The sequence below is a fragment of the Fusarium vanettenii genome, assembly GCF_000151355.1.
Source record: "Fusarium vanettenii 77-13-4 chromosome 6 genomic scaffold NECHAsca_20_chr6_4_0, whole genome shotgun sequence".
NCBI lineage: Eukaryota > Fungi > Ascomycota > Sordariomycetes > Hypocreales > Nectriaceae > Fusarium > Fusarium vanettenii.
Genome location: NW_003315865.1, coordinates 1,150,002 through 1,167,900, shown reverse-complemented (window position 1 = coordinate 1,167,900; position 17,899 = coordinate 1,150,002). Strand labels below are relative to the sequence as shown.

The 17,899-nt window shown below is 54.3% G+C and overlaps 4 protein-coding genes across 4 annotated transcripts; all 4 read right to left on the bottom strand.

The window, feature by feature from the left end:
- Window positions 1-1,490: 1,490 nt before the first annotated feature.
- NECHADRAFT_19018 (uncharacterized protein) lies at window positions 1,491-2,281 on the bottom strand (the record flags this gene model as incomplete). Its single annotated transcript, XM_003044759.1, has 3 exons — window positions 1,491-1,567; window positions 1,623-2,010; window positions 2,087-2,281. Coding segments are annotated over 3 exons (660 nt in total), but the record flags the coding sequence as incomplete, so codon positions are not given.
- A 1,396-nt stretch (window positions 2,282-3,677) lies between these two features.
- On the bottom strand, window positions 3,678-5,663 carry NECHADRAFT_43320 (uncharacterized protein; the record flags this gene model as incomplete). Its single annotated transcript, XM_003044758.1, has 2 exons — window positions 3,678-4,526; window positions 4,761-5,663. The coding sequence occupies 2 exons, from the start codon at window positions 5,661-5,663 to the stop codon at window positions 3,678-3,680; spliced, it is 1,752 nt and encodes a 583-aa protein (XP_003044804.1).
- A 2,815-nt stretch (window positions 5,664-8,478) lies between these two features.
- NECHADRAFT_43329 (uncharacterized protein) lies at window positions 8,479-9,394 on the bottom strand (the record flags this gene model as incomplete). The annotated part of the gene is made up of 2 exons (XM_003044757.1): window positions 8,479-8,727; window positions 8,780-9,394. The coding sequence occupies 2 exons, from the start codon at window positions 9,392-9,394 to the stop codon at window positions 8,479-8,481; spliced, it is 864 nt and encodes a 287-aa protein (XP_003044803.1).
- Window positions 9,395-13,124: 3,730 nt separating this feature from the next.
- NECHADRAFT_104764 (uncharacterized protein) lies at window positions 13,125-16,014 on the bottom strand. The gene is made up of 5 exons (XM_003044756.1): window positions 15,634-16,014; window positions 14,734-15,452; window positions 14,590-14,679; window positions 14,396-14,515; window positions 13,125-14,288 (listed from the first exon to the last, which is right to left on the bottom strand). Exons 1-5 carry the CDS (start codon window positions 15,761-15,763, stop codon window positions 14,268-14,270), a joined length of 1,080 nt encoding a protein of 359 aa, XP_003044802.1. The 5' UTR covers window positions 15,764-16,014; the 3' UTR covers window positions 13,125-14,267.
- Window positions 16,015-17,899: the final 1,885 nt, after the last annotated feature.

Below are 17,899 nucleotides of genomic sequence, written 5' to 3'. Positions count from 1 at the left end.
GGGGGGGAGGCAAGCAAGAGCGCCCCGGCGCGTGTGAGGCAGGCAGACGGACAGGCAGGCCTTTCAAGCCCAGCACAGGTCAGTCAGCTAAGAAAAGATGGCACGGGGAGTGAAGCGTCAGGTCGGGTAGCAAGGGGGTTGATGTTTTGCGGGCGATGGATGCCAGGACAGGGGCTAGAGGGAGAAGAAGAAGAGAGAAAAGACGAGGCAAGGGGAACAGAAAATGCCCAAGCGGGATTGGGGGGGAAGACTCTGGTTTCCTTTGATGAGGCTGAGGAGGGTCGACGTGGGCAATGGACGGGAACAGGAAGTAAGACCAGCGATGGACTGGACCTGATGTTTGTCGCTGCTGAGCGTCTAGTGGAAGCACTTCAGGGCACAGCGCAGCACAGCACAGCACATTGGACCAACTGACGACACGACGGGACGATGGGCACTCCAAGACACGATGGCCCTAGGGGGCTGGGCTGGACGCTTTGGGTTCAGGTCGCTGCTCCACTACGCATCCTCGTCACTAGGCTTGACGCAGGGGAACAGGGCAGCTGTCCCATCCATCGGAACGGTGACGTGAACGAGGCGTGGCAGATGTCAAGGTTCTTTTTTTTTTTTTTTTCCTGACCAGACGGGATGGCTATCAAATCCCGTCTCAAGGCGAACGAACGGGTGCCTACCTGCCTGTTCCTTTCTTTGTAAGACTGCAGCTCTGGATCCCCCTTTCAAGTCACCACGAGACTCCCAATACGCGAATACAAGCAGAGGCCTAGCCAGCTTGGTTGCTCGTCCAAGAGGCAGGTAGATGCATATGCCGGACTTCATGACACAGCTCAGCGTGCATGATTCAGTTCCTCTGTCCAGGCTTCCACTCACTTGGTCAAAGTCGTCATACCGCAAGCCAGCTGAGCTGAGACTTCACTGACCGAGCAGTTCTTGTCAGCCACGCTTCAGCCACACCAGCCAAACCCGCACGAACCAGACCAATTCTCCAACCTCTCCTAGAGTCAACTTCAATGCAATTACATAGCTCACAAGTGGGCATCACAAGGGTCTATCGAATTTTTTTCTTTTACTTCTTTCAACTGAGGGTGCTATGTGATTTGAATGCTCCTACAATGTTTGCTATCCATCCATCCACCAAACCCGCCTCGAGGTGAGAGCTTCAGAGATGCCCACCTCGCCTTTCCACTCCCCAGCATACTCTGTTCATCGATGCCAGAACAGGTTGAGAATTCGGTGGCGTAGTGCTTTGCGCGTTGTGATGGGGTGTTGCGTGTGCGTGTGTATGGTATGCGAAGTCGATGGGTCAATAGCCCACGACAATGTGAAGGGGTTCTTTGATGTTGTGATGTGTCTGGGGGGTTCAGAGCAAAGCCGGCCTCAGCCATTTGGGACTACAAGCGAGTGTGTATCCTCTATGGTGTCTGGGCCGGCCGTGAAGGGGGAAGGGGAGGGGAAGGGAGTAAATGGGAGGCTCCTTAAGAAGCGGGAGCCTCGGCCTCCTGAGCCTTGTTGAAGATCTCCTCGTTCTCCTTCTGGGCCTTCATGAAAGAGTCCTTGAAGAGGTTGGCGTCTGTAGATGTGTTAGCAACAAGTTCTTGACCACAGATATCAGGTCGAGCACATACTCTCAGAGTTGGCGAATCGAATAGCCAGGGTAACAGCCTCGGGCTCGCCCTCGCTGACATCGGCGGCGGCGTTCCACACCCAGCTGCGGTCGGAGCCAACGTTGGGGGAGAGCTTCATCTCGGGCACGATGTAGTGGTTGGCGCAGACCTTGAGGGTCTTGTCTCGGCGCATGACGAGTCGGGTCTTGCCGTTCTCCTTGTGCTTGAGCAGGCGGACGTCACCGGTACCACGCTCCTTCCACTCGCTGCTCTCCTTGACGAACTTGAAGAGCTTGGCGCGCATCTTGAAGGTTTGCTCCTCGGCCTCCTCGTTGGTCTTGGTCTCGACCTTCTCGGTCAGCTTGATGACGGGCTCGAAGTGGACATCCTCGGACTCGGGGGCATCCTCCTATAAGAGCAAAAACACGTTAGCACCGGAATGGTGACGAGGAACGCAGCTCAGCTGGGGTCCGAAAACAACATACATCACCCTTGGCCTCTCGCTGGGCCTTGGCGCTGCCCGAGTTATCGCCGCGATCCTCATCCTCGTCCTTCTTCTCCTTCTTGGCGCCACCACCAAACATGGAGAACACGGACGAGGACGTCACGGGCTTGTCGGCGCTGCCCTCAGCCTCAGCGGCAGGGGCGACCTCGGGCTTGGTCTCCTCAGGCTTAGTCTCCTCAACCTTGGTCTCCTCGACCTTGGGCTCAGTGGGCTCGGAAGCAGACATATTGGCGGTTGTTTGTTCGGTCGAGATTGTAGACTGGGAAAAACTGTTGCCCCTCAGACGTCAGCAACTTTTTTTTGTCCAAAAACCCCAGTCATGGTTTTACCCCTCCTCTCCCTGTTTTGGCGGGGAGGGGTTCAGATCCATCCGTGCTCCCCAGCAACGCGGGAGGGAAACAGGCGAAAAAGAGGATAGAATAAAAGGCACTCGGGGGACTTACCGGAGAAGCAGAACGCGAATATGCAAATGCTAGCTGAGAACGACGAGTGGCGCTCGGGGGGTCAGAGATAACTGAAAGATGCGGTGGTGATGTCTGGTAGATGGTGGAAGTGGGTTGCGTTTTGGGTGCGGTCAAAGTCTGGTGATTTGTTTTCTCGCTACCTACCTTAGGTACCTTCTATGTCAGGCCGCCGCCCACGCCCACCACCGTCGAGTGCCCCTCCTTTTTCCCATTCTGTGCTGCTGTGCTCACTGCAAAGGTCAACAATGCCAGCCTGTGATTGGGGAGGAGATAGATCCATGCGCTACACAGAGGTCACTTTCAAGCAAATTCATGCTGGGTAGGTACATTCTGGCCATTAGGTGCTCATCAGGCAGACGGGCGAGCCCAAAATTGCCTGTGGGGTTCCCTGTTGTGCTAGTGCATTGGTGGAGCACGTGAAGACCTTGATGTTCGAACTGCTTCGACACAAACATGCATGGATATTGATTGATATTGGGTTGTCATACAAGGATTTTGTTAAAAATCGAGGGTTTTATAGTATGTAGACTTGGAAGACTACATCTTCTTGAACTACCTATCCAAGACATTTCTGTCTCGAGAAATACTGACTCTCCCATTCCTCAACGGTTCCAAGACCCTATCTTCACCTCCACAACAGTGTCTTTGTTAGTTGCGTTGCTAGGGAACTGGCACGATGGCTCATTTCCATCCTCCACCCAACATTTTGGCCCTCCCAATTTTAATCATTTATCCTTCTTGATCTTGCCCATTAAACGACTAGCCTCTACCCCCAGGTAGTCGCAGCATAGCCCAAGACGAAATGCACGCTGAGACTGGCAGCAGGGGGAATCATGAGACCATCGAATACCGTAAAATAAAGGAGAAGAGAGGCCACCGAAAGAAACTAAAACAACAAAAAGCACCTCTACATGACGGTATGAGTGCCCACGAACTCCAGTCCAGTACCTAGCCTTGACCCATACCTCAATATTGCCAACCCAGGTTCCGGCCCTCACACAAAGGTGCTCGCAAAAACATAACAATAACGACGAAATGACCGAGAAAACCTCTACGCCACAAATTTGCAAGAATCATGCCCCCTTCTACCGTCGAGGCCTCCCCTTCTCATCGAGTGCCACCAAGCATCTTGGCCCAAAGAGGCTCGTAGGCCTTTTGCTTCGTCGTTTCGTGCGCGAGCTTTCGGCGGTTCTTGATTTCGGCCAGCTTTCTGGCCATGAACTCCTTGGCCTTGAGCTGGTATCGAGTATGCTCGTCGTTGCCGGCTGTCAGCTTCAGCCACCAAAGCTTGGCCGAGATCTGAGCATCAAGTAGGCCCAGTCGAGCCTGCTGTTGTACAACGTCAGTGTTGGGAAGATGCTGCTTGACCTGGTCTGCCACATCCTCGAGCCTCTTTGAGACGTCCTCCTTAGCGAGTCTAACGCGGTCTCGAATGTCCTTCTTGATCCAACCAAGAGATCGGTGTGTTTCATGGAACCTGGCAGTGAAAGTCTTGAGCAGACTGTCGGATGTCATGATGAAGTTGTCAGTTGCTGTCTCCAGCGAGCGCTTGGCTCCCTCAAGGCGCCGCTCTGCCTCTTGAGCAGCAGCGGGGACGAGCTCAGGGAGGTTCTGAGCAAAGGCTTTGGATAGTTCCAGAGCTTCTGAAATAATGCCCTTCTCAAAGGTGATCCGAAGGGTCTTGCCAATTCTTGGCCAGCAAGTAGTACGGATGTCGACCTTGACTGTGCCGTGCGCCTCTTCGTTCGGGAACTTGAGAAGCAGGCCTTCGTCGACAGACGAGACAGAAAACCGGACATTTTCTTCACCACGCTGGGCAGTAAAAAGAAGGCACTTTCTGGAGAGCCAAGAATCCTTGACATCCTGGGCCACATGGATAAGGAAGTTGCCCCTGTGCCTGGTGACGGTCACATCGGGTTTTGGGCCCGGGAAGCGCCAATTGTTGGGCTGGATGTTCTCAAGCGGGAACAGCTCGGCCACCCGAGTCGATGTGGGCTGGACTCTGGACGTTGACGACGAGGCTCTTGAAGTAAAGGACAAGGGAGTGGGGGCTGTCGTGAGAGCGGAAGTGGCTGCGGGGGTGTGGGGTGCCGCAGTGTTGCAAGGTGGGGAGAAGAAGACGGGGATCAAAGCCGCCAGGACAAGGGCAAAGAGCAGGCCTGGAAGTGCCGAACTTGCAGCATCCAGTACTGACTGCCAAGGGCGGGCCTCTGTGGCCTGTACGCCGCTGAGCCATGTGTGGAATCTTGCCCGCTTAGTGTCTGCATCCTCCTCGATATCATCTGGAGAAGGTGGTTCCATGATGTTGCTAGCGTCGGGTGTGGGAATCGACGGAGCCTTGAGGCTCTGCTGGGTATAGTCAAGAGATGTTCTTGAGAGGGCCTCGTCCTCTGATTCGGACTCGGATTCGGCGTTGACCTCGGGTTCGGGTTGGTGTTGGGGCTCAGGCTCCTGTTCAACTTCGGGATGCGCCCCGTTCTTGACAACAGTTGCCCAGCTCTGTTCTTGTGGCGAGGTCTGCGCGGCGGTGGTGGTGTCGGGACCTTCCTCGGAGCCCTGTTGGGAGGGCTGAGAAAGAGGCTCATATTCATCGGCAAGTGATTCGTCATCGTTGGTCTGCTCGGTGCCGGCGAAGCTGTGTACGTCGTCGGGACGGTGGAAGTCGAGGGAGCCGACGGACTCGCTGATAGAGCCGGTATAGTTGCCGTCTTGGGACTCGGTGTCGGTGCCCGAGATTAGTTCATATGTGGACTCGGACAAGCCGATGTCCTCGGATGTGGTTGTGACACGCATGATGTCGGGGTTGCTGGACGAGATCCAGTTGGCGAGGTGCCGGCTGCCTTGTGGGCGAGGGAATCGAAGAGTGGGCTCTGATGTCCAGAGCGGGCTTCGACCTGGTGCTGCAGGCGTAGATGTGTTGCTCGCCGGCGTCGGTGGGCGAGAGGAGATGGGTGTCGTCGAGCGGCGCTGGTGAGCTTGTGTAAGCGTAAAGGCCGAGGGCGATGACGATAGTGATGGACGAGTCGATCGGGAATCAGTTTCACGAATGACGGCAGGCGGGGTGCAGGGAGTATTAGGGTCCTGCCGTTCCATAACGAGGCGAGAGCAAAGAAGCAAAGACGGGCTGGACTATTCCATCACCAGCTTCATAGCAGCGGGTACAGCCTGTCGAGGATGAAATGATGAGGTGTCAGGTGAAGTCGACGAGGGGCAAAAGAGTGCGGGATGAAGAGGTGAGGGGTGAGCGGATGGCCGGGAAATGGGGAGGGGGAGTAGGCGTAGGAGGCGATGGATGGATGGCGGGGAAAGACAGCCTCAGGGCATCAAGGTGAAGGTGTAATTGCGATGAGTCGAAGAGGAAGTTGGGAGGAGGAGAAGTTGAAGGGAAAGGAAAGAAAAACTAACAGATGTTTAGAAGAGGCCGAAGTGTGGCCTTCACGGTCCGTAGAATCGCTGGTCCAGGTTCCTCCGGGTCCGTGTGGTGAAGGCGTCTCGAGCTGGTTGCCTGCCTGGGGCTGTCCTTTGACCGAGAACGAGGCAAACAACAGGTGGAGAAGCAGATGCGGTCCTTGGGTTGGGCAAAAGCGCACTCTGCAGGTTTTAAGCTCGGGTGAATAAAAAGCGTCGTCGCAGGCAGAGGGGGGCGATGTCGAGGGATGAGGGACAAAAAAGTCAAACGAAAGCCCTGGCGTTCTCTTGCCCTGAAGACGAAGACCTTTGATGGGGGAGGATGTCGCAGAAAACGGGTGTGACTTTGATAGGCGCACAGTCCGGGAGTTTGGGTCGTGTCGTGGATATGGATGGATTAATTTAGCTCGGGAGCTGCTGATAAGATGGGAGGCACTCTTGGCGTCAGGCCAGCGCAAAAGCCGGGGATATCAAACGGACAGCAGGAGAGATGAGAAAGTGTTTCCATGAGGTTGAAAGAAGTGCCTTTTGGTGCCGGAGAAGAGAGGAAGAAGCAGGCTGGACCAAGGCAGACAAGCAGGACAATTCACATAAAGAAGGACGGCTGACAGAGCATGAGGTGCGGTGGATCACGCTGAGGCAGATATCGATGTACATGCTACCTCTGGATTTCCATTAGGTATTGTACCTGAACTCTACCAGCGGCGGAGAAAAGAGTCAAGGCCAATGACTACAGTTTGAGCATCTCTAGTCTTGCATATTCAACAAAAACACAGTTTTCTCTCCTTCATTGACGGCCAAAGTGTTTCTCATCTTTGATGCCTTCCTGTCCCTCACTGTCGTCACTTAAACTGGGGTCCCTGTCGGCAGCACCTTGAAGGATCCACCAATGCCCCCCCATCCATGCCATTCACGTCAGATCAAAGGTCCCCTAAGTCCCATGTTCAGCCTGCTTCTCTTTGCTGGAAGTCCTGACGAGAAACAGGGCTATATATGGACTCAACTTCACTGATCAAGAGGCCTCTATATCCCCTTCTCTTCCTCTTGTAGATCTCCCTCGGCTTCAACCAAGGGTGCTGTCACTGATGCCATCGTTATCGTCGTGCATGCCGCTATCGCAAGCTCCGCCCCCCACCAAGAACCGTCGTGACTCTCCCTAGCGCAACTGCGGGGTATTTGAGACCTCTTCCCTCGCTCCATCAATCCACTTTTGGCCCGCGTGAGCATCTCGACAACCTCCTTTGCGTCTCCTGTCAGGCCAGGTTCGCCATTAACCGCCGAAACCGACTCGTTCACTCGACAGTTTAGGCCTTCTACGGGATAGTCAACTTGATTGCTATCTGCTCACCGCTGTCGCTCTCCCTTGCGCCATATCATTGCCTCCAGATCTCAAAGAACCCTTTGAGCCCAACGTGGGGGGGCTGAATCTGTCCGAGTGTTTCTCGCTTTCCCTCAGGGCTAAAGTGCTGTCTTGTCTTTCATCCCCTTGGCGGGCCGTATCTCTTTAAAGTTGTCTGGGCGTCGTATGACGTAAGACTCTCGTGCGTACGGCACCAACAACTCGTGCGTGTCTATATGCATCCTCACCCTTTTGTCTCAAGATGACTCCTCAAAACCACTTTGACCAACCATAGAGAATCCTTTAGCAACACACATGCTAACTCACGGCAACCACGGGCAACTTCACTTTCGAAGTACCGGGCTTTGCCCTCCTTTTGAAACACACCGAGTTTGTAGTGAGGCTCTGGAACCGCCACGACTCTCGGACTTGAACCACCACTGACTTCCGGCTTATTCACGACAAGCCTCCACCAAAGAAGAAGACAGCTTGTGACACTTCTTTGTGAGGACTCTGCAGACTATATCCTCGGTATCTTCTGTCTAATCCCGAAAATCAGTCTTGTGTCAGTAGTCTGTCTCATTGCTGTCTTACCTGCCCTAGCACGGCTAGTACCCAGGCAAAAGCAGCAGTGTTTGTTTATCCAATCACTTAAACGGGACGATCAAATGTTTGGAATCTTTGATTGATGCTTCTATACTGCCAAGGTGGACGTCCAATCTCATGATTATTCGTGTAATTCAGTGTCAAGCGAGTTCATAGTATCTCCCCTTTCCCTTCCTATCCCAAGTACCCAGGTGTCCATGTATAAGGCAGGGTATCTCTAATCTTCATCCCATGAATTCCCGTATTCTATCCCATGGGCTCCGCCCGTCTTCATTCCAATGCTCATCACACTCTTTCAACCCGAGTTCAGACTGTAAAAAGGCAGTGCAGTGCAGACTCCCGTGGCATCCAAACTCCACCGATATGACAAAGAAAACAAAAAAAGGCCAGCGTGAATCTATCCCTCCTGTGGGAGCTAGCGCTGTGTCTGGGGTATCGTAATAAGAGTCGTCAAGGTGGCCTGACGACTACGAGAAGTAATAGTGATTGTTGTCGTAGACATGGCCGCATTAAGTGTAGAGTGTTTGTGATATAGCGTGATATGGTCCGGACATATCATAGGATGGTGTGCTTCTGGAAGAGCTCCTTCAGCGACGAGGTGCCAAAGATCTCGTCGTCGGGGATCATCTCGATCAGACCGGTCAGGTTGGCAAACAGGTCGCCCTGATTCCGGTAAGCCAGCATAGCTGGCACGGCGGCGTTGTCAAATTCGATCTCCTCGTAGTGGACCTTGACAAAGTGAACCTCGGGGTTGTTCTTAACCAGAGGCATAAGTGCCGACTCGATAGTAGCCGAAACCTCGCACTGCGCAAGTTAGCATTGTGTTCCATCTCAAGTGGGAAGTGGTTGAACATACCTCATGGTCATAGACAAAGACGACAACGGTGGTTTCCCGTCCCACCTTCTCAATAGCGTCGAGATATCCCAGAGCATCCACCTCATCCAGTCTGCCATAGATGCGAACACTGGGGCTGGTTCTCCGGTTCCTCACAGCACGGTTGGCCTCGCTCTCGAGTTCGCGCCTTCGGCTCTCCCTCCACTGCTGGAGGAAAGACTCCTCATCGGCATCACTCTTGACATCATCTTCGGACTCGCTGGTCTCGCTCCTGGGGGGAGGCTGGACGGCGGCATCGATGCCAAAGATGCTGTTGCGAGCAGTGCGCACACGGTGTCGCCATTTGTTCTTGCGGGCAGCCTCGTAGTTTCGAGCATCAGCGATGACGCCCTTGACGCCGGTGGAGCGGCCGCTGTCGAAAGAGGCCGGGGGAAGTTTGATATCAGTGGCACCAGCGCCAGTGAGGCGATCCATAGTAGGCATACGCATAGCGGCGTCGATCTGGTTGTTGCGAAAGGTGTCTTCCTCGTCGAGATCTTCAAGATCAGAGTCGTAGCGGTCTTCAGGGTGGAGAGTCTCGCGATGGGTGTTCTTGGCGACTAGGTCGTTGAACTCTTCTTGAGCAGCAGTTGACATGGTGGGCAAGTTGGTGGGGGGGAGGCTCTTAATATGTATCTCGAGGGAGGGTGTGGTTGATGGAGGGCAGCGTCAGAACAGCGTCAGGGTTTGGACTTTGGAGACGGGTATCGTTCTGGAAGATGTGGAGCAGGGGTGAGGAACAAGGCACAAGGCGAAAGCCGAAGATTGAAGCCTGGAGGAGTGTCGAGACAAGGGCAAGGGCGGTGAGATCGGGAGCTGGGAACGGAGGGCAGAGTCGACAAAGCGGAGGAAGCGGATCCTCTTTTGGGAGTCGGGCTGTTTCAGAACTGGGTCGAGTGACGACGTACGGAGAGAGGAATGTAAGGAGTCGGGAGCAAGGTTGACGAGAAACAAGAGAGGAACGCGGTCGAGCCACCTCGTGAACCGAGAAACGGGGTCGCGACGACACGTTGGACGAGGGCGCAAGAGTCGGGCGAAACAGGGATCGAGCGCACGTTGCAGGGCGCGCGCAGAGGGTTGCGAAGAAGGGGGAATGCGACGGAGCTGATGACTGCGCTGCTTGCGTTGGAGGTGGAGGTGGAGGTGGATGAAGGGTCGGGCGGTGATGCGACAACGAAAGACCAGAAGGTCGATGAAATCTGCAAGCCACACCAGTAGCCAGGGGCGCGGTCGCCACAGACTGACAGGGATTAGTCTAGCAGAGGGGGGCTCAAAAAACCAAACGGTTTCTCCTCTTGGTGCGTGGCGGACGGGCGGCTGGAGGGTTGGTGTCTTGTTTTGGGCATCGGCATGACCGGGGGGGTCTGTCACGGATGGGATGGGAAATGGCGACGTTGCGCTACGGGGGTCACCTGGCCGAGAAAGTCAATGGTCAAGAAATGAGCTTGATGCAGCAGTGACAGAATGGACGGATGCGCTGCTCAGGGGCGCAAGCAGGTGAGAGATGAGGAATTCTGGTGGTTCCAGACGCCGTTGGTGATGCAAACATGAATATTGCGTGGTGTTGAGTTGTGAGCCCTGCCCTGACCAACCCGACGGAACTCTCAGTCAGCAACAGCCCAGCAGCAACACCTGAAGCGTCCCACCCCGCCCGCTGAATCGCCCACTGCAGCAGCTCGTTCAAGTGAGAACGGGTCTCTGCAGCATGCGGCTGTCCAGAAACAGACTCTGAGGTGCCTCGGGTTCCTGGCATGAAGTGCAGGCATCTTCTGGCCAACCATTTCGTGTCTGGGAACCAATCACATGCGAGACAGTCCTCCACTCCATCTGCCGACTGGGACATGGGTCTCACCACCAAGCCTTCCCAAGTCAAATATCCACGAGGTGTAGGATTCCATCCATTTCCTACCAACGTAAGATGATTGATTCACTCGTCACATTTCATACCGGGCGGCGGCGAAGACCAAGACGCAACTCGATTGTCATCCCATCCGACGTTGCCTCGACCACGCTGCTTCCGAATTCCAACAGGAAAAACACGGTTCGTCTCAGCCAATCCCTAGTCCCGGCATTCAATACCAGGTTCTGATATCGCCCGGTCTTCCCTACCCGATCCTACCTCTTACTCATCCCCCAGCATCTTAGCATGAGCATGACGACTCTTCATCTGTCCCGTCCCCGTCCCACGGGCTTAGACCGAAGCTAGCGCAAACCGCCCTTGTTTCACGCTCTTGTTTCACACCAGTAAACGACATGGGGGACACTGATCTCGCTCGTCGAAACAGACGGTGAAGAGAGAAGAGCCGATGATGGCGCACGCGACTTCCGAGCGTTGCAACCTGCCACACGAGGCTTTAGAGTTGACGCAAATATGGCCTGCAAAGAACCAAGAGTCTCAGAACAAAGACTGCTTTGATATTTGTGTCAACCACCGAGTCGTGGATGCATGGTTTTGGCAATCATCCCGCACAGGCTTCTCGAATAAGCCCCAGCCATGAATGAATTGAGGCTTTGCTTTGTTTTTTCTTCCTTGGTCTCACTCAGCCAAGTCACGATGAGAACAATGGCGGTGGCGCTACCTGCGGAATCCAGAGTTTCCGGAAACGTCCACACGGCGCGGCTGTGACGACGAGCAAGCATGGGCACGAGGACGGCCTCGGCTCTTCTTTCACACTACGTTTTGCTTGAGAGAGCGAGAGCTGAAAAGAAAGTCGAGAACGAGCAGGGTGCATCGCTGACTGGCAACCTTGTAGCTTCTGACGAACCCATGAGTGCATTGCCGGAACGGAACGCAGAGACTCGGCGAGAGCAGCCGGGCAGATGGCTTTGTTCTTTGAGAACCATGGCATCATGCGTGCATTTTCTGACGCCCGGGTCCATTTCGTCCTTCTTTGTTTACTTTGCTCGTGTCTGACGCTTCAGCCTTGTCCCGTGGTTCGATGTAAGAAGAGGGCTTGGCTGCATCAAAGACCAACAACACCAGACAAAGACGAGCCATGCTACGGTACTTTCAAACAAAAGAAAGCACTCGCCGAGAATAGCGTCAGAATCGCCAGTCATTCAAACCACAATCAACCCACAATCGTTTCTTCTAGCGCCCTCTGCCGACCTCCTAATGCACATCAAGATCAACCACGACCGTTATTTCCCCAGACCCTCCCATCACCAACCCTCATTAAAGCCTCAGTAATTCGAGGAGCATGTAAAAAAGCAAGTCCATGCTCAATAACCTCACTTGCCCCCCCCACGACTTGACTTGCAATTCTATTCATAGCACGTTCCTCCTCAAGCCACAACACGCGAGATGCCCTCAATGCCCGCAAATTGCGCCAGGCTTTCGTGGCGGGTCCCTTTGAGGCTTGAGGTAGCAGCACCCCGGCATCGCCGAACTTTTCTAGAACAGACGGCGTCGGTAGAGCCTCCTTGGGGCATTTTCATCGTTGACCGCTCTCCTTGGCTTCTACTCCTTGATGAAAGAGGGCTGAAGCATTAACGCACATCTTAAGATCCAAGTCTGCCAGACTACAACGCTGTAATCTCCATGCTACACCCTCTCCTTAATGACTTTTCCTCAGTATCGAGACCATCTTCTTGTTCCATCGAAGATGCAGAAACTGTGGACTCGATCAGTCTCGGACCATCATGAGGTACGCGCTCTCGTAATACCAATGCTCGACAGCGCATATCGACTCCATCCCGTGATGTGTGACCCAACGGTCCAACAAGAGGCGCCAGTCTTTTTTTTGTTTGTTTTTTTCCACATTGTGTATTCTTGCTTCTTCCGTCAAGCCATCGTCATATAACGTGCATCTTCATTTGTCTTTGTCTCCTGATGACCAATGCTGCGGGTGGGAGTGGGAGAGTTGTTGGTTCCCTGGTTCATTCAGCTTGTCCGACTCCCCGATAGCAGCACTGTTTGTCTTTAAAGACTGCACATGGCCCCAGCTTTGAGGACTATCAATCTTGCAACCGCACCTTACTCGTTTGCACGTGCTCGTTTCAGAGAAGACGAGACTGTGATCACTACCAGACCTTGGGCTGTGAGAGTACCAGCGAGCCAAGAAGGTATATGTTCAACATGCTTCAACCTCCATTCATCCCCTCTGTCACCAGCCAAGAGTTATAAAATGGCCATGAGACTCAGTTGAAGCGGTGGTATTGCCCTGCCCGTCACCCGTCCATGTTTGCATATTGTGTTGCGGCATGTCTGATTCCCTTGCTCCCCAAATATCGCATACATCTTTTCACATCATGATACTTCAGTCCTTCCCTTCTCTCCTATAATTAATCACACAAGACATCACCATGACGATGAGAAGCCGAGTCTCAAAAAGGGGACCATTAAATATCTATCTCCTCTATCCTCCCATCTCCCTGCGAATCTCTCCATGACCGCTGCAACATTTCAAAATCAACGCATGATAGCCTCCCGAGTCATGACGCAACCATATCCTTATCCCTCAATCGTCGATGAGGGATCTCAGTCCAGATGGGACCATCCGTACAATGTAATAACTAAATCAAGAAACAGTGCAATGTGGGGATCCGAGACAACCATGACAGCATAGAAACCATTCATCGAAAACACCATGTCCGGAGAATCAACTGGTCCTCCAAGGGACATTCCTCAAGCCAGATGAGCCGCCTCAAGAGTCGAGTTCCCGATAAAGTCGTTACTCACCTGAGCTGAGCTCATGGCTACTCTCCTTCCAATCGCAACAACTCCGCCGGCAAACACGTCCATCCAGCCGAGTCCGTCCAGAGAGCCTCCGAGTGGTTTCAGAATTCGTGATATACGCCAGCGACCGAGAACGATGGGCAGGCGGCAAGTGTGGGATAGCTTTTGAAACATCATGGTGTATTATCTCGAGGTCTGAAATTTTTTCTCGGTATAGCCGTCAACTCCTCCTCCCGCAGCTGACCCCGGCTCGTTGAATTATCGCTTTGTAGTAGAAAAACGGTCGGAACCGAGAAGTGCGTGCCGCGGAGACTCGAGGCGCATACAGGGGGTAACTGAAGAACACAGAGGAAACCCATCCAGTAATACAACCACCCATTACTAACAACCCAAGTTGTGTCAGAAAAGGGGAAACTATGGTGCAGAGAATTTTGCAGTGCGGAGGGAGACAAGAAACGATGAGGAAAACAACGACGAAAAATAAAAGAAATGGAGGTATCGCATCAGCCAGTGTATCTTCTTTCCCAAGTCCACCACGGGAAAACAGTCCACATTCGAATTCTCGCGTGCGTCCGGCCGGGGAAAGTCGTCTGTAGAGGGTATGTGTGAGAGATAGGTGCGGTTCGTCACGTCGTCCTGCGTACGCCAATAGTCGCGACTGTGATGGGCGTCGTTGGTCCTGTTCGAAATCGGTGGGTGATATAATCGTTTGAACGCAGATGGTATAGAGGCCGCGGCGCGTACTGGCATTTGTAATCCAGACAAAAGGTCCATCGTGGTCGCAAACAGCGTTTAGTAGGCCCAGATTTTAAGCTGGCGATCATGTTAGTCACGACTCCGTTATAGAAACCCATCCCAGCATTCCGAGCCAGACAGAGAGTACGCCTGTAGCGCCGTTGATGGTTCGGCAGTTTACTCACCAGAGAATCCCATGAGCCTGTGCACAAGCTTGTGCCGTCGTTGCTCACGCCCAAGCAGCTGACTCGGTTCTCGTGGCCGACGAGAGATCCAACCTTCTCACCCCGAGTAATATCCCACACCTATATCGTGTTAGTAGGAGTAGATTTACTAACACGCTCGAAACCAATGTCACGAGCCAGACAACAATGCTCACCTTGCACTCGAAGTCATCATATCCAGCAAAGAGCAATCGTCCAGAGACGGATGTGGCTACCGAGGTGATGCCACAGAGAATGGACTCAGACTACCAATTGCGTTAGCGTAGACTCAGGAGCCAATTTGCCAGACCCACACTTACCCCGTAGAGGTTGAGTTCACGATCAGCGCGAATATCAAAGAGACGGCAAGTGGCATCGTCGGATCCGGTCACAAACGAGTGGCCGTCAGGGAAGAACTGGATGGCGTTGATATCGGACTCGTGGCCAGCAAAGGTCTGGACGGCCTTGCCGGCGCGGATATCCCAGAGCTTGGCGAAGGCGTCGCAAGCACCGGAAATGAAGGTGTTCTGGTTGGTCGGGTTGAGGCTGATGCTCATGACGTCGCCGAGATGGTCGGCAAACTCGGTCACCTTCTGGCCAGTCTCAATATCCCACTTCATACAAGTCATATCACCTGACGAGGTGAGGATGCTGCGGTCGTTGATAAAGCGGCAGCAGGACAGGTAGCCGGCGTGGCCAGAGAGCTCGCGAGCGACACGCGTGGGGCCATCGCGTTGCTGATTAAGGTTGTAGATAGAGCAGATATTGTCGAGACCACCGCAAGCAACAAAGTTGCCGCTGGGGGCGTAGGCGCAGGTCATGACCCAAGATGAACGGAGGGGGATAGCGTGGACCTTGTTGGTCGTGTAAGCATCCCAGATAATGAGCTTGCCGTCCTGAGAGGCAGAGACGAGGTGTCTCCGGTCGGTAGACCAGTGCATAGCATAAATCTTGGCCAGATGACCCTTGAGCGTCCGCTTGGCCTTCATCAGCTGGTTCTTGGGGATAGGCTCGTGGGCCTGTTGCGCGACAGCGCGAACTGGTGGATTGGAAAGACCGCGTTAGCATTGATTTCTACAGCAAGAACAAGACAATGTCGGAATGGCGTTGAGAGCGCATGGAAGCCTTGTTTACAGTTCACGTCCATGCAATCATCGCGGGAGTTGATGTGACGGGCCATCACATCCGCCAGGGGAGAGCAAACGAGGAGAAGCACATACGGGTTGTGTCGGCGAGGTCATCCTTCTTCCTCTTGATTCGGTCCTTCAGAGTCTCAGCTTCGCGACGGGCCTGCTGGATGCGCGACTGCATGGCCTCGGGCGACACATCGCTGGGGCCTTGAGAATTCATTGTGATCGAACGACGGACGCGCGAGGAGCGAGACGGAGAGCGGGATGGGGTGTTTCGGAAGCGGTGTCGAGGGCGAGAACGAAGTCGAGGGGAAGACGACGATGCTCAGGTCCAAGTCGAGCTCGAGGAGAGCAGAGCAAAGCAGAAAGGAGCGGCGATCGAGAGGAGAAATTGACGATGGGCGGAAACAGAGGCTCGGCCGGCTGAGGTCGGTGGATGAATGGATGGAAATGGACAAACTGCAGTGCGAGTGGAGAGGGAGATGGCCGGAGAGGGAGAGGGAGCGAGGAGAGGAGGATTGCTAGTGGTAGGGGCCCTTTAGGGGGGGAGGGAATGCAAGCTACAGGGGGGTGTGTGCGTCGAGTGGGTGAGTGTGGGCGCGGGCGGCGGGCGAGCCAGTCGCAGCACAATGCCTTAGCTGGAGGACGGGACCTAGGACATGACCACCATCCATCCCAAATATCGACAGCTGCGGACGGGCAGAATTTCGGCCGGTTCCTCAAAGTCAGCTGTATTGCAGGTAGCTTGGGGTATTCGGGTATTGTTTTGCGGTTCTTGATGCTATCGTGGACGACGCAAGACAAGTAGGAGTAACGCTCTGCCGCGCTGCCTCGGTCCGCCCCAAGACGGGTACATCGTCCCTCTCAACGTCCAAACCAAATTCAATGTACCTCGATATCTCCAAGGCCCCGCCGTCAATTTACAGTGGACTTCCACCAAGGAGACGCACGCACCGCACCTGCAACTAGAACCCTGCGGCCGTCGCCGTCGCCCCGACCCTTTTTGTGCACTTCTTCCGGGCTTCCATCCATCCATTGATCCATCATCCACTCAAATGGCATCCTCTTCATGTACGGGCTCCATGGCCATCATCATCGACATCACCACCTACGTTTGGATATCTCATTCCAACTTTAAACGTGCAATGCCCTCCTTTATCGGAGACACTTACCGTCGACTATGATCCAAGTCGCAGCCTGGAGCTGAGCTGTCTTGCCCCCTCCTCGAGGCGACGGGACTTTGTGCAGCAGTACTCTCATATTACATTACATGCACAGCATCAACAACAGACCAGCCCCTGACCTCGGACTGGGAACCATCAACTAAGCCCACCCGAGCTTCCATCAGAAGCTCACCTCGCCCACTGAGAAGCCGAGCCAGGCCTTTCCGAGCAGCGAACAGGGCTAGAGCCTCGCCCTAGCAGCGGAGGGACCTAGCCCGAGCTGGATGCAAGTCTGGAGGCGCACCACCACAAACCAGATTGCAACCCAGATTGCAGCGGACACGACCACTGGATGCGTCCGCTGGTCAGAGGGCATCCACCCAGAGCCACTGAGGTGATCTCCCGCCAAATTCGATCATGGCATCCATCCAGCTCCGACAAGCTTCAACACCAGAGAACCAGCCCACGGCATTGGATATCGCTGGTCATCTGCTGGTACGACACAGTGCCCTACCCGGGTCGCCTCGAGGGTGATCGTGACAGTCAAGGCTGTCGACGGTAGCATGTTATTCTACTTATTCAGGAGGAGGACCAGGTGCCTGTTTAGCAACTCATACCTAGAACCCGGACTAGCTACTCGTAGCTTGGGCCAAGACGAGCCCAGTCCGACCCAGAAGGAGGTGTACTTGCTGCCCTCAAGAGTGACCTTGAGCTTCACAGCACACCTGCTGGTCTTAGAGGTACCTCCTCCAAAGCCTCCGTGGGCTGTTTTCCGGGCTGCCGCCTATGGGCCTTGTCGACTCCACCGTCATCCACTCAAATTAATCCTGCTGGTTCACTTACTCGACGGGGTTCAACCCAGTGACCCCCGGAAGGAAAACACGACACGGTCAACAGGCAGGACCAGCTTGGTGCGATATGGGGTTGCAGCCCCCCATTGTCGTCGGGACAATGATTGGTTTTGTCTACGGCCCCTTGCGGCCGAACAAAGTCCTGGCGATGAGGGCCTTGTTTCTCCAGTTGTCACTGCTCCCAAGCAGCTGGAATGGACAGAAACAAAACACCAGGTCTCGGGTGGTCACCGCGCTTCTCCCCAGGTACGGACGGTCCAGGGCTTCGAGTCGTCTTCTTCAAGCCCCCTACGGTATGGTATGCTTGACCCGTAACCTTGTGGTCAGTCGGCTCCCGCAATA